This window comes from Acipenser ruthenus, chromosome 26 (genome assembly GCF_902713425.1).
Source record: "Acipenser ruthenus chromosome 26, fAciRut3.2 maternal haplotype, whole genome shotgun sequence".
Taxonomy (NCBI): Eukaryota; Metazoa; Chordata; class Actinopteri; order Acipenseriformes; family Acipenseridae; genus Acipenser; species Acipenser ruthenus.
This window is the reverse complement of record NC_081214.1, coordinates 16144000-16155751: the sequence shown is the minus strand read 5'-3', so window position 1 is coordinate 16155751 and position 11752 is coordinate 16144000. Positions and strand designations below refer to the sequence as shown.

At 39.4% G+C, this 11752-nt stretch overlaps 1 protein-coding gene across 1 annotated transcript; it reads left to right on the top strand.

Moving 5' to 3' along the window:
* The first annotated feature begins 2106 nt into the window (after positions 1 to 2106).
* On the top strand, positions 2107 to 11237 carry LOC117430807 (G2/mitotic-specific cyclin-B3-like). Its single transcript, XM_059000616.1, has 12 exons — positions 2107 to 2371; positions 2900 to 3036; positions 4102 to 4182; positions 4914 to 5023; positions 5596 to 5713; positions 6064 to 6162; positions 6449 to 6541; positions 7011 to 7148; positions 7816 to 7971; positions 9070 to 9219; positions 9722 to 9849; positions 10332 to 11237. Exons 2-12 carry the CDS (start codon positions 2947 to 2949, stop codon positions 10417 to 10419), a joined length of 1251 nt encoding a protein of 416 aa, XP_058856599.1. The 5' UTR covers positions 2107 to 2371; positions 2900 to 2946; the 3' UTR covers positions 10420 to 11237.
* The last annotated feature ends 515 nt before the right edge of the window (positions 11238 to 11752 follow it).

The window sequence follows — 11752 nt, the reverse complement described above, 5'->3', positions numbered from 1 at the left end:
TTCCTCTTCAGCACCCTCAGAATCTGCAGCACATGCAAGCTGATGAGGCTGCTGTTGTTGATAAGAGGGACCTTGTTCTGGTCCTCGACTGTGACTCCCTTCACCCAGTTCAGTGAACTTTCTAACTGCAAACAGATTGAATGGGAAGCAATACTGATTTGATTCTAATCAATGATAATTCAGTAGAAATATTATTCCTTGTTTGCTTTGTGTAATCCTCTACAGTTAAAAGTTACTGTCGGTGCATGCATTCCATTGTAGAGACTGATCAAGCTTTCTCATTGAAGAATCTTCTCAGTTATGAGAGCATTGTTGACTGACAACTGTATTTCCCCTTTTACTGTGTGTAAACTAATGTGTATATTATTGTCATATATTTCTGTTTTTGTGTTCTGATTTTTATTTTATTTGTCTGTATTTTTGTGTTTTTCTATGCACCTAATAATCAAAAAAGTTTGCATTTTTAAAAAGTTACAAATGACTTAAACAGCTAGTTACAGAAACATGCTTTGAAGATCCAGCTATCAAACCCACTTGTTCCCTCCTCTGACACAAATCCCTAAATATGTCACATAAAATGTAATCCATTATCACATTACAGTTACAAATTACTGAACAATGTAATCAGATTATAGTAATATAGTTATTATTTCTCTCCAACATTGATAGGGTGTCACCCAGTGGCGCTGGAACAGTTTTTAAAGCGTGGGTGCTGAAAGCCATTGAACAAAAGTGTAACCCCTGCATATGATGGAAGCCATGCAAAGCCAGGGGGTGCTGCCACACCACCAGCACCCCTAGTTCCAGCGCCCCTGGTGTCACCTCTTCACAATAGTGTTTGTTTTCTGCTTTCGGAGTGCGAGGCAGGGATGTTCTGGGGATTCATGATCATGGGATAGAAAGTAAGTTCGCAAGATTAGCTCAAGGTAAGATTAAGGGTAAACTACAGTAGGTAAATGCTAAAGCAATTCACACCAAAGAAACAGTCCTTCTGAAATCCACAGAAGCTATCAGATACTTCTAGCCCAATGGCCAGTGAGAGATGCAGTGGTGAGACACACAGCCAGTCTAGTCTCTCTATAGGAGGCTGTGAACGCGTAGGTTGTGAAGGTGTAAGTGTTTTTGTCATGCAGTTTATAAATGCATTTCTACTTATTATAGTGACTTGGTAAGAACGGAAGAGTGAAACAGGAGTTCTTCAAAAGCAGCAATCACTGTTATTTTGCATAAAAGCACAGGAGAATCAGGTCAGCAATACTTCTCAACACGACAGGTTACACTGGTTACTTCTCCAACTCTCCACACCCGCTAGCACGCTTATACCCCACAGCCCTTACACTATTGTCACATTGTAGGTTAACTCCGACCAATCAGTGGCTGCTATCAGCTATCGGTGCTGATGCAAGGAGGTTGCACCAATAGTCCAGTATAAGGGAACAGTATCTGCAGCAGGGTACGCACTCCAGCGTGCAGGAAGCACGGTTGAAAAGCCGTGCAGCTTAGCTCTGCAAAGCGGCACAGTTCAATACAAACACAGTTCAAGCAGACACACACACACACAATGACACAAGGTACCAGCGCCAGCCCTTTGTTACAATATGGGTTTTTTTCTGTTTATTTGTCATAAAAAGTAGCTCATCCCAAGGTAGTTGGATGTTATAATAAAATGATAATAAAAACGTTTTTAATTGTTAATTATATTACTAAAAATTATTCTACACAGCTGAAGAAGGGCATTTGATTGAGACGTCTTTATCATTTAAACCTTTCGTGTTCATCCAAAAAAACACCTTTTCATTGATATATATGTGTGTGTGTGTGTGTCTGTAGGGAGAGAGAGAGAGCGAGCAAGAGCAATAGAAGAACAAAAATACATTCTTATTTTATCATATAAATGCCACCTAGTAAAAAAAAAACACACTATAAACTAAATGCGCCATATTTACAAATTGTTTACTGCATCTCAAGGTGTTTTTTTCTCCTTTCAGAATTAAAGGCTGGAGCTAACGGCTCAATACCACCATTGGGAGCTGGACCTTTAAAAAGTGTTCTGTGACGTTAATGCATTGCGTCTCTTCCATAGGCTGTCCCCGAGTTTGAAAATTCTAAGAGCATCGCCCCTTAACAACGGCATCCTAGCGATACGCTCATAGGATGGTGAGAAACGACCGTCGGCCAATCAGAGGACGGCAAAAGGAATTGCGTTTTCTTGTTGCACTTTTCAAAAAATCTACAGCAGCACAGAGATTATCAACAGTGCGCAGCAGCCTCTGATATTCTTAAAAACAAGGTTTTAGTTTGATTAAGCTGAATATTATTGAATGCATTGAAGGAGTACTCCCATCTTATCAACAATTCCAAAACGAATAAGGTGAGATTTTGTATGAATTGTTTCTATAAAATATAGATACACACCCGCGTTTGGTTTTGAGCTATCTGTTGTTCACTGAATTCGAAAGTCGGGGGATATTTTTTTTTTTCTTCCGAAATCTGTCTGGAACAAATGATGCTGTTATTAATGTATTGCTGTATTCAACGTGCTGCTAATTTGCGATTTTGTTACATTTTTAGTAGTGATAATGTTTTCTGTACAATACAGTAGACGCTTTGTTACATGAAGAATAAACATATTTGTAGCTTTGTCAGCCAGGGGCCAGTTTCACAAAGCACTGTATTTTGTTATACATCCAGGGTGTTGATTGTCACAACATGGCAGCGATGCTTTGGTCAGACCACGCATCACGCGCAGTAAACTAGTAATAAAGTAATGTCTCCCCAGGACCGTGGTTTGACACCATTGTTTTTAGTATTTTATATGTTATCAATGCAATTTATCCCATTGCTGTAGCTTTTCCTACAACATCTTTCAAAATAACATGGTTCCTATTTATCCCCACAGCGTTTTGACATCCTTTATTCTTAAGTTGGGGAAGGACGCAATCAAAAATGCCTGTCTCGCGGGGTACAAAACAGACCAGCAAAATCCCCAAGCTGAGCAATAAGCCTGGAAGCACGGAGAATGTCCGGTCTGAAAAGGTAGACCATTTAATATCTCTAGTAGTCCTCAATTCTGCACGCATTTCTGACTTAAATGTGTGTAGAAATATGCATAACAAAAACCTATTGTAAAACCATGCCCTTCCTGTTTAAATGTATTCTCTGCTTTTCTGTAAGCTAGACAACCTGGCTTTAAAATGTGTTCTATATGGGATCATGTCCTCTACAAATATATTGTTCTTTGATGTTTTTCCCATAAGAACTAATGTTAAACTAGGTTTCTGAGCCACATTTCAAGTTCAGTGTTGTAGATGGGCATATTGTCAACTGTCAATTGACAGTTAGAATTTTGTGGGTATTTAATTTTTCAAACAAACAGTGGGCCAAAAAGTCAGTTTAAAGCTGGCAGCTAGATTTGTTGATCAATAAAAACATTTCTAAATGTCATTAGCTTCACCTGTGTTTGTAAGCAAGTAGCTGGGTATTTTCGAAAGATTTCATACAATCCTGTAAATAGAGGCTTGCCGTATTTCTAGGGGCTCAGCTCGCTACGCTAATCCTATTGGGCAGCAGTGTGGAGTAGTGGTTAGGGCTCTGGACTCTTGACCGGAGGGTCGTGGGTTCAAATCCCGGTGGGGACACTGCTGCTGTACCCTTGAGCAAGGTACTTTACCTAGATTGCTCCAGTAAAAACCCAACTGTATAAATGGGTAATTGTATGTAAAAATAATGTGATATCTTGTAACAATTGTAAGTCGCCCTGGATAAGTGCGTCAGCTAATAAATAATAATAAATATTAATAATATTGGTTCCAATACTTGTTCTGCAAACCTTTCTCTTCCACCTCCCCACCGCCTCCTTTGCAACTGCTTCTGTATCTGGGGGTCGGTGGTCCTCCATCACCTGGCCTTGGTGACCTTTGACTGACATCGGAGGTCGCACCTCAAGCGAGGGTAGCTCCTATCGGTCCAGGAAGCGAGATCCTGGGCAAACAGTCAATGATCCCACACTACACTTTACATCTTACAATGCTGAGCTTTGATCTTTGAATGATGCTAATACCCTAGGTTTTTAATTGGAGTGATGTGCTTTCACCTTTGTAGGAGAGCAGCCAGACAAAGCGATCTCCATCCTCTCCTCAAGGAGCCCCAAAGAAGAGATCTGCATTTGGAGACATTACTAATGTAAGTACTGCTATGTGTTTCACATACAGTGTGTGTGTTTAAAAAAACAGATCAAGACCAGGTATTCTGGGAGTAGACAGCTACTTTAACAAGAATTCCCTGCTGTAAGACAAAACTTGTGTGAAGTGGCTGATATTTGTTTTTCGCATTGGCTCCAGCTTCAATGTGTTCTACATGATGCAGACTCTGAGCCCAACATCAATTTCTTAACCTCCTCTACCAGAGTTAGACATTCCACTAGTCCTGCACTCAGTCCTGGGTTTCACAATCTCCTCATTTAGGTATTGAAATGAATAGGTGTCAGGGGTTTAAACAATCAGGCCCCTGCTAAATCTGCTCTGAAGTGATCACACTTCAGTAAGCCTCGTCTGCGTCTGTAGGTTGACTCATGCAGCTATAAGGGAAGGAACAATATGTTTAACAAGGGTTGCTCAAACTCCTGGCTACTGAATCTTTTAAATAATATACTTACATAAGTGATGGTAGTTCTGAAACCCAGGACTGGGTGCAGGGCTAGCATGAGTTTTTAACCCTGCGCAAACTCCTGGCTCCAGATCATTTCAAACTTGATCATAATAATAGACTTCGTTGAGGGTAGTGTGAGTTTCTAACCCTGCTCTACTATATAAAACTTGAATGTGGGTGGAGGAAACTGAGTTGTGTCCTAGAGCTGAATACAATCATGGGAGATGGAGTTCTGTATGCAGTTTCCGTGTCTTTTCTTTAAATAGGCCAGCAAAATACAAACAGTGCAGCCAAAGCAGAAGGAAGCTGGCAAAACTTTGAAGAAGACACAAAAAAGTACTGATGTCACCACAAACAATCAAACCAATCTAAAGAAGTAAGTTACTGACTCCACCCCTCTACATACATAAATCACACATATATTTTATTCACAGTGGTTCATTTATTCAATTTACAGTGCTCTAGTCTTGTGTATATAACTGACATACATTACCGAACCAAGTCTGAAATAATCCATGCCATTATATTGAAATGCATGCTGAACACAGTAATAAATTGGAATGTTACTGGCATATTGACTTCCACATATATATCACAGTGCAGCTCATTTGCAATAATTCTAAAATGTGCAAAAAAAGTATCATATCTAAGAGCAAAGACGAGACATTTGAAGTATGATTCTGATTGGGATCAGTACTACATCTAAGCACTATTCTGAACAGGATCAGTCCCACCTGGTTCTAATTAGTCTATTGTACTTATTTAATCAGCTTAATGATCCAGGTAATCTTATCTGATTTCACATTTCCCAGTTTCATTAAAACATTTCTTGTGCCAGAATCTTTTGATGTACTCTTGATCTGTCAAACTACAGCTGGTAATCCTGTAGGTTACTGGCAATCCTATCTCGCTGGCTGCTGCCTGTTCAGTAACCTGTTGGTCTTTCAGGTCAGTGGATAAAATCCCAACTAAAGAGAGCCCCCCTGCTGAGCTGGAGCAGAAGGAGGTGTTCCAGAAATCAGAAGAAAAACAGACCAACTTGCTGTCTGAAGAGAAACCAGTTGAGGTATAAAATTGATTTTTCACCTAGACCAAATTCTCATACATGTGTGCACCTGAAAATCACTTAACCTGCTGGTGTCACTAAAAGTGCTTGTATTCATGCTGTGATTAGTGTAACTTTTACATCACTCAAGTGGCAAAATGTCCAGGAGTTCTTTTGTTATATTATAAAAAGTTAGTGACCAGATTTATTTTCATTGCGACGTACTGCATGTTTAGACATTTTGTAGATGGCTGTGTAAAATTATTTTGGTGTAGTGTAATCCTAAATTTATGTAGACGTGTTAAACTAGCAATTTTACTTGACACAGGTTTTACGAAGATGTCTTTATCAGTCTGACTTTCTCCCTGCAGATTCCTGCAATTGATGACGTTGATAAAGAAAACCTTGATGATCCGTGTTTGAGTGCAGAATATGCCAAAGATATATTTGATTATCTCAAGAAAAGAGAGGTGAACTACTTTTTCATGATTTGGTCATATTGATGACAACATATAGTCATCTTTATTATTAAGGCTACCCCTGTAATCCATATTAAAGCAATCCTATGGTGGTAATTAGAAATTCTATGTACCTTCAGTTAGGCCACATTTTGCTCCTGTTTGACTGGACTGGTCCTTCTAGAAAGTGTGAATACTATTTTTGTTGACTGTACTTGTCCTTCAAAGCATAGCTCTAGAAATGTTGGGTTGAAGGTGTTCTGTGTTGTAATTACTGGTCTGTGTGTGTTTTCAACAGGAGAAATTTGTCATCCCAAATTACATGGACAAGCAGTCTGACCTGAACAGGGAGATGAGAGCCATCTTAGTGGATTGGATGATCGAAGTTCAGGTGATCTTCCTTTCTTCTGTGTTTTTCTTCATGGTTACTTCAAGGACTGTGCATCTGGTTCACAAGTGAATGTGTTAATGCTGTCATAGGGAACTTCAGTGCAGGTGACTGTTAAACATTTGGGTGCAGATGGTTTTCATAGCGTTGTGTGAGCAAGGCTCAGGCAAGCACTGTTTTTCACCTGTAATTCTAACATAAGTTGTTAGGTATAAAATAGGCTTGTTACATTTAAATAAAAAAAAAAAAATTCTTTACTTTTAAGCGTGACCAAAATACAAAAATAAAGTATATAGTTTACTTTCGCATACATCTATAGAGGCGTTGCAATTACACACTGATACAAACCACGCCTCGGGTGTATAGTGAGGCCCAGGGCATGAAATTCACACTGTTTTATAACATATGTTTATTCGTGATTCCTTTCCTGACCTGTCTGTCTTTGTCCCCTGTGAATTATTATTTTTTCCAGGAGAATTTTGAATTGAATCACGAGACCCTGTACCTTGCTGTGAAGCTGGTGGATCACTTTCTGACAGAAACAGTGTGCATGAGAGAAACCCTACAACTGATTGGCTCCTCCGCGATGCTCATTTCCTCCAAATTCGAGGTAAGAGACTTCCGGCTGTCTGGTTAACCCTTCAGCAGCGTTTTTCTTTTCTTTTATGTATGCACGTTCTCTTTGTGTACTTTTTTTTCCAAATACAGCATCATATTTATTGGTTTTCTATTTGTATGTGGCATTTTAAAGGCATTTACTATTGATGGCACGGTTTAGATTTTTATCATTATTTTTTGTTTTAAATAATTAAAATACTGTATATAAATGCTTAGCGCTTCAAAACCACGCTTATTCAAAACAGGAACAGTTTAAATAATACAAACCAGTTTTGTGTTCTTTTGCTTTGTATTATAAGTTAACTGCATGTATGTATGTAGGGTGCTTTTTATATCCCTCACCGCCTTCTGTGTGCGCGCCATTGCTGCTGAGGAATGGTTAAACGCTAAACTTGACTTGCCAATATCTTCGCCTCCTTATTAGGTTCCCCCCTTTGCTCCACTGGCTTCATTTCACTTGTGCTTATTGTGATAAGACTGGTGAAGTCTGAATTCTGGTGAAGCGAGAATCTGCTTTCCTGAAAACAAACAGTAATTATGGACAAAAACATTTGAAACAAACAAACATTGCAGTGCAGGTTCAGACCGCTCCCAGCAGTTGCTCAATGTAGTAAATTGTAGTTATCAGTAAATTCATTGCTGTGCTGTTTGTCTTGCAGGAGCGCTGCCCGCCCTGCGTGGATGACTTCATGTACATCTGTGACGATGCGTACAAAAGGGAGGAGCTAATCGCCATGGAAATGAACATTCTGAAAACCCTTAACTTTGATATCAGCATTCCCATAGCCTACCGCTTCCTGAGGAGATATGCCAAGGTAGGAAAGCACTGGACCCTTGGTTGGTCAGTTAAGCCCTTCCAATGCTTTAGCTTCGTCAGCAACATACAACATATAACTGTCTCACGCGTTTTCTGCGTTTGCTTGTTATTAACTCTCGTATATCCTCCCCAAGATACACCTGGGTTAAAAACAAGAAGCTGCAGGAATGAATGCACAGGTCAGTAATACTGAACTGTGTAGCCTACTTGTATTTCTGTTTGTTGCTTTATTATGCTGGTTTTAGCTGTTAAAAGCCATTCGTACTGGAACAAAGTTAAGTTACAGTAGTGTTTTTGATATTGCAGTAAAAGCAAGTGCCATCCATTGTTTCATAAGTGCATTCACACATTATATTTTTTAATCCTGTAGGTTTTTGATTTAATGTGGTGTTTCACTGTTTGAAATACCATTTAAATACAGCACTGGACAGAACTGTACTGTGAATGTTGTTTTCCAGTACTGTAGCTTAAATTGTAGTATAAACTGTATTGTAAATGTAATGTTTGGAAATTACGTTTTTATACAGAACTTGCGTACTTTGTGATTTATTTCTGGTATAATGGCATTAGATTATTAAAAAAAAAATTTGGTTCAGTGTCTTGGTCTAGCGGGCGTTTTCAGTAAAACGAACCTCATTTATCCACCAGTGAAACCTGTGGCAGGAGGGGTCGGACAAACCAGTGTGGACTGTACTGAGCTAGTCTGTAATATCCTTGGAGAATGTATTATTGCTGCAAGCATTCTGGTTTGCATGCTTCCCCTTTTGTAACTGGTATTAATAGGTGTGAATGGGAAGACATTTTGCAGATACAGCTAAAAGCTTGTTCTTGGCCTCACTTTAGCTCACTACATTGAATTATTGTGTCAGTCTGTTCATAGGGTGCCTCATTTGTGGCTTACTCTGAGTTGTATGCTCTTTGTGTAGCGGGATGTGCATTTGGTTTTGAATAAATATATTTTTATTCCCTTGAAACTGTTGCACCTGAAGCAATTCAGGTCTGTCTGTAACCATGTTAAGAACCGGTGTTCCCAGGTTTTGTAAATCCTTCTTTTCTTGGTTAATTATTTCCGCTCTGGGTTTTGTTGTCTCTCCAGTGTGCTCGGGTCTCCATGGAGACGCTGACCCTGGCCCGTTATATCTGTGAGTTGACCCTGCAAGAGCTGGACTTCGTTCCTGAGAGAGCTTCCCATCTTGCTGCTGCCTGCCTGCTCCTCGCGGTGTCCATGAAGGGGCTTGGAGGCTGGGTGAGTCTGCTGCTGCTGTCTGGGCCTAAAAAAAGCCTAGCGTTAAAACGTATGGTATTTGAGTGATGTGAACCCCTCCATACTAGGGGTGTTAGATTCAGTTTAATACCCTGAATGTTTAAACTTCAGGGTTAAATGCCTTTAAACTTTAACATACTGGGGATTTTTGTAGTAGAAACCCGCTATAGTGCTGCAGCTGTTTTGAGGCACTGTAACATTACTGTGTACAAAACTAGGTCGTATGATTTTACTATTTATTTGTATATATTTATTACATGAATATAAAGAGAGGACTATCATTTTGACCTGAAACAATTTCTGAGAAAGGAACCCTTTGTTTAACATGACTGTTTAGAAAGCACACAATTGTGTGTGTTTTTGTTATTTTTTGTTTTTTTTAATTAAGAATTTATTTAGCATAACACAATTGGGCTTCCCTGGGTCGAGAAATGCATACTTCAGTGAAGTGGCTGACTGAGTGTGCTTCTTGCCCCTGTTTCAGACCCCCACACTGGAGTATTACACAGGATACACTGCTGAAGAGCTGGTGGGCCTGGTCAAGAGGTTAAACTTCCTCATCACCTACCCAGATGACAAGTTGAAGGCTGTCAGAAACAAATACTCTCACAAGTAAGCTACTGATCGCTTATTTTTTATGTTTGTTTATATAAACCTAATGCTGGCTCCCAAGCTCTGCAGTTGATTTTTTTTATGACTAGAAGTGCAACACAACTAAACCATGATGTTAGGATTCAAGTCACAGGGCTATTCCATATGAAATCTTGCAGCTTTTTGGTGTAATGCAACCCACCCACCAGTCAGTTGTTGAAGCACAATACTAACTAGCCTGCTGCATTTAAGATAGATGGATATAGATAGATAGATACACACACATACTGACTGGCCAAAAAATTGCGTGAGAGATGTGTGCAACTATTCAGCAAGAACAATGGGATGTGATGTCTTTTAGAATTGACACGTTTATTTTCAGTGTGTGGACACAATGTATCCCCATTGGTACCCAAGAAATCCTGTTTTAATGCAGACTGTGCCACCCCCCCCTGTGGAGAAACCTGTGTTGATGCTGTGTATTTGGTGTTTGTTTCCTGCAGGGTGTTTTTTGAAGTGGCAAAACTGAAGCCCCTCGACATGCTGAAACTACAACAAATAATAAGTGAATACGTGGAGAAGTTGCCATAGCAACAAAAAAAAAGAAAACATATGTATATTATGCAAGGAATGTAAATGTATATAATTTGTAACTATTTATATGGTATGTACTGTTATTGATGTTTTTAAAAAAAATGTAATGCTTTTTGTTGATGTGAAAATACAGTATCTGGCTGTTGTGACTCAAACTCTTGTTGCTAGGATCATGCTTACTGTGCAGCACTAATGCATGTTCTAGTAAGAACTTCAGGTTGGTACTGGTTTAATACCAGGTGCATTCTTACTAGGGTTTGTTATGAAGAATGCTTCTTCAATGCTTAAGAAATAATGAAGCTGTCAATGATTCTAAATAGCCAAGCTGTTAACAGGCGGAAGCCTGTTTTTCAACAGGACAGGCCACAGGCTTGCATTTTATTCTGATAATATTGGTCTTGCCACAGTAATTTTATTATTTTTTAGTTCCCTGGTTGCTATAGTAAAAGTCAATTCATTTTATGTAAAACTGTGACTATTAATGGTGTGCTATTCTGGGTCAGTGGAGTATGTTTGCGAACGTTTTGTGTAAGTGAGTGGAGTTTGTGTATATATGTGTGCACTAAATGTTTCCTTCTCTCTGACCGTATCTAGTAAATGGGCAGCAGCATTATACTGTTGATTTTCCAAATTAGTTCACCAATTATAATGACAAGTAGTTATAATGTCTTGTCCTCAGCCAGAGACACTGTCAGCTATTAGCAAAAATATTTAGTGGGTTTGTTTTATAATCAAATGTATGTTTGTTTTATAAAGATGACATTTTGTGAAAAAAATATATAAACAAGCTTCCATATTAAATAAGTTGTATCTGAGTTTGTGCTGCTGCTGTTTATTGTTTCCTCCCCTTGTGTTGGCTGTGCAATTCCAAGTGGTCAGGTGCAGTTCATTGTTTATTGTGTCCTCCCCTTGTGTTGCTGTGCAATTCCAAGTGGTCAGGTGCAGTTAATTGTTTATTGTTTCCTCCCCTTGTGTTGCTGTGCAATTCCAAGTGGTCAGGTGCAGTTCATTGTTTATTGTGTCCTCCCCTTGTGTTGCTGTGCAATTCCAAGTGGTCAGGTGCAGTTAATTGTTTATTGTTTCCTCCCCTTGTGTTGCTGTGCAATTCCAAGTGGTCAGGTGCAGTTCATTGTTTTTGGGAAGATGTCCAAAAACAGCCATGTTAAAATAAAGGGACCAGCCATATAAAGATGTGAAATCTACAAAAACTACAGTGGATGACAAAGGCCAGCCCCGCAGGTGTCCAATTAAGCTGAGTAGGATGTGCTGTAGTGTGGTGGGGAGTAACAGTCCCTGCTGGTTGTGCCTCTAACCTGCGGGCGCATTCAAC

What these genes read in the sequence shown, in the direction of transcription:
- LOC117430807 (XM_059000616.1), top strand. Translation starts at nt 2,947, where the DNA reads ATGCCTGTCTCGCGGGGTACAAAACAGACCAGCAAAATCCCCAAGCTG. An exon ending in AGAATGTCCGGTCTGAAAAG is followed by an intron (nt 3,037 to 4,101) that starts GTAGACCATTTA and finishes TCACCTTTGTAG; the next exon opens with GAGAGCAGCCAGACAAAGCG. An exon ending in CTGAAGAGAAACCAGTTGAG is followed by an intron (nt 5,714 to 6,063) that starts GTATAAAATTGA and finishes TTCTCCCTGCAG; the next exon opens with ATTCCTGCAATTGATGACGT.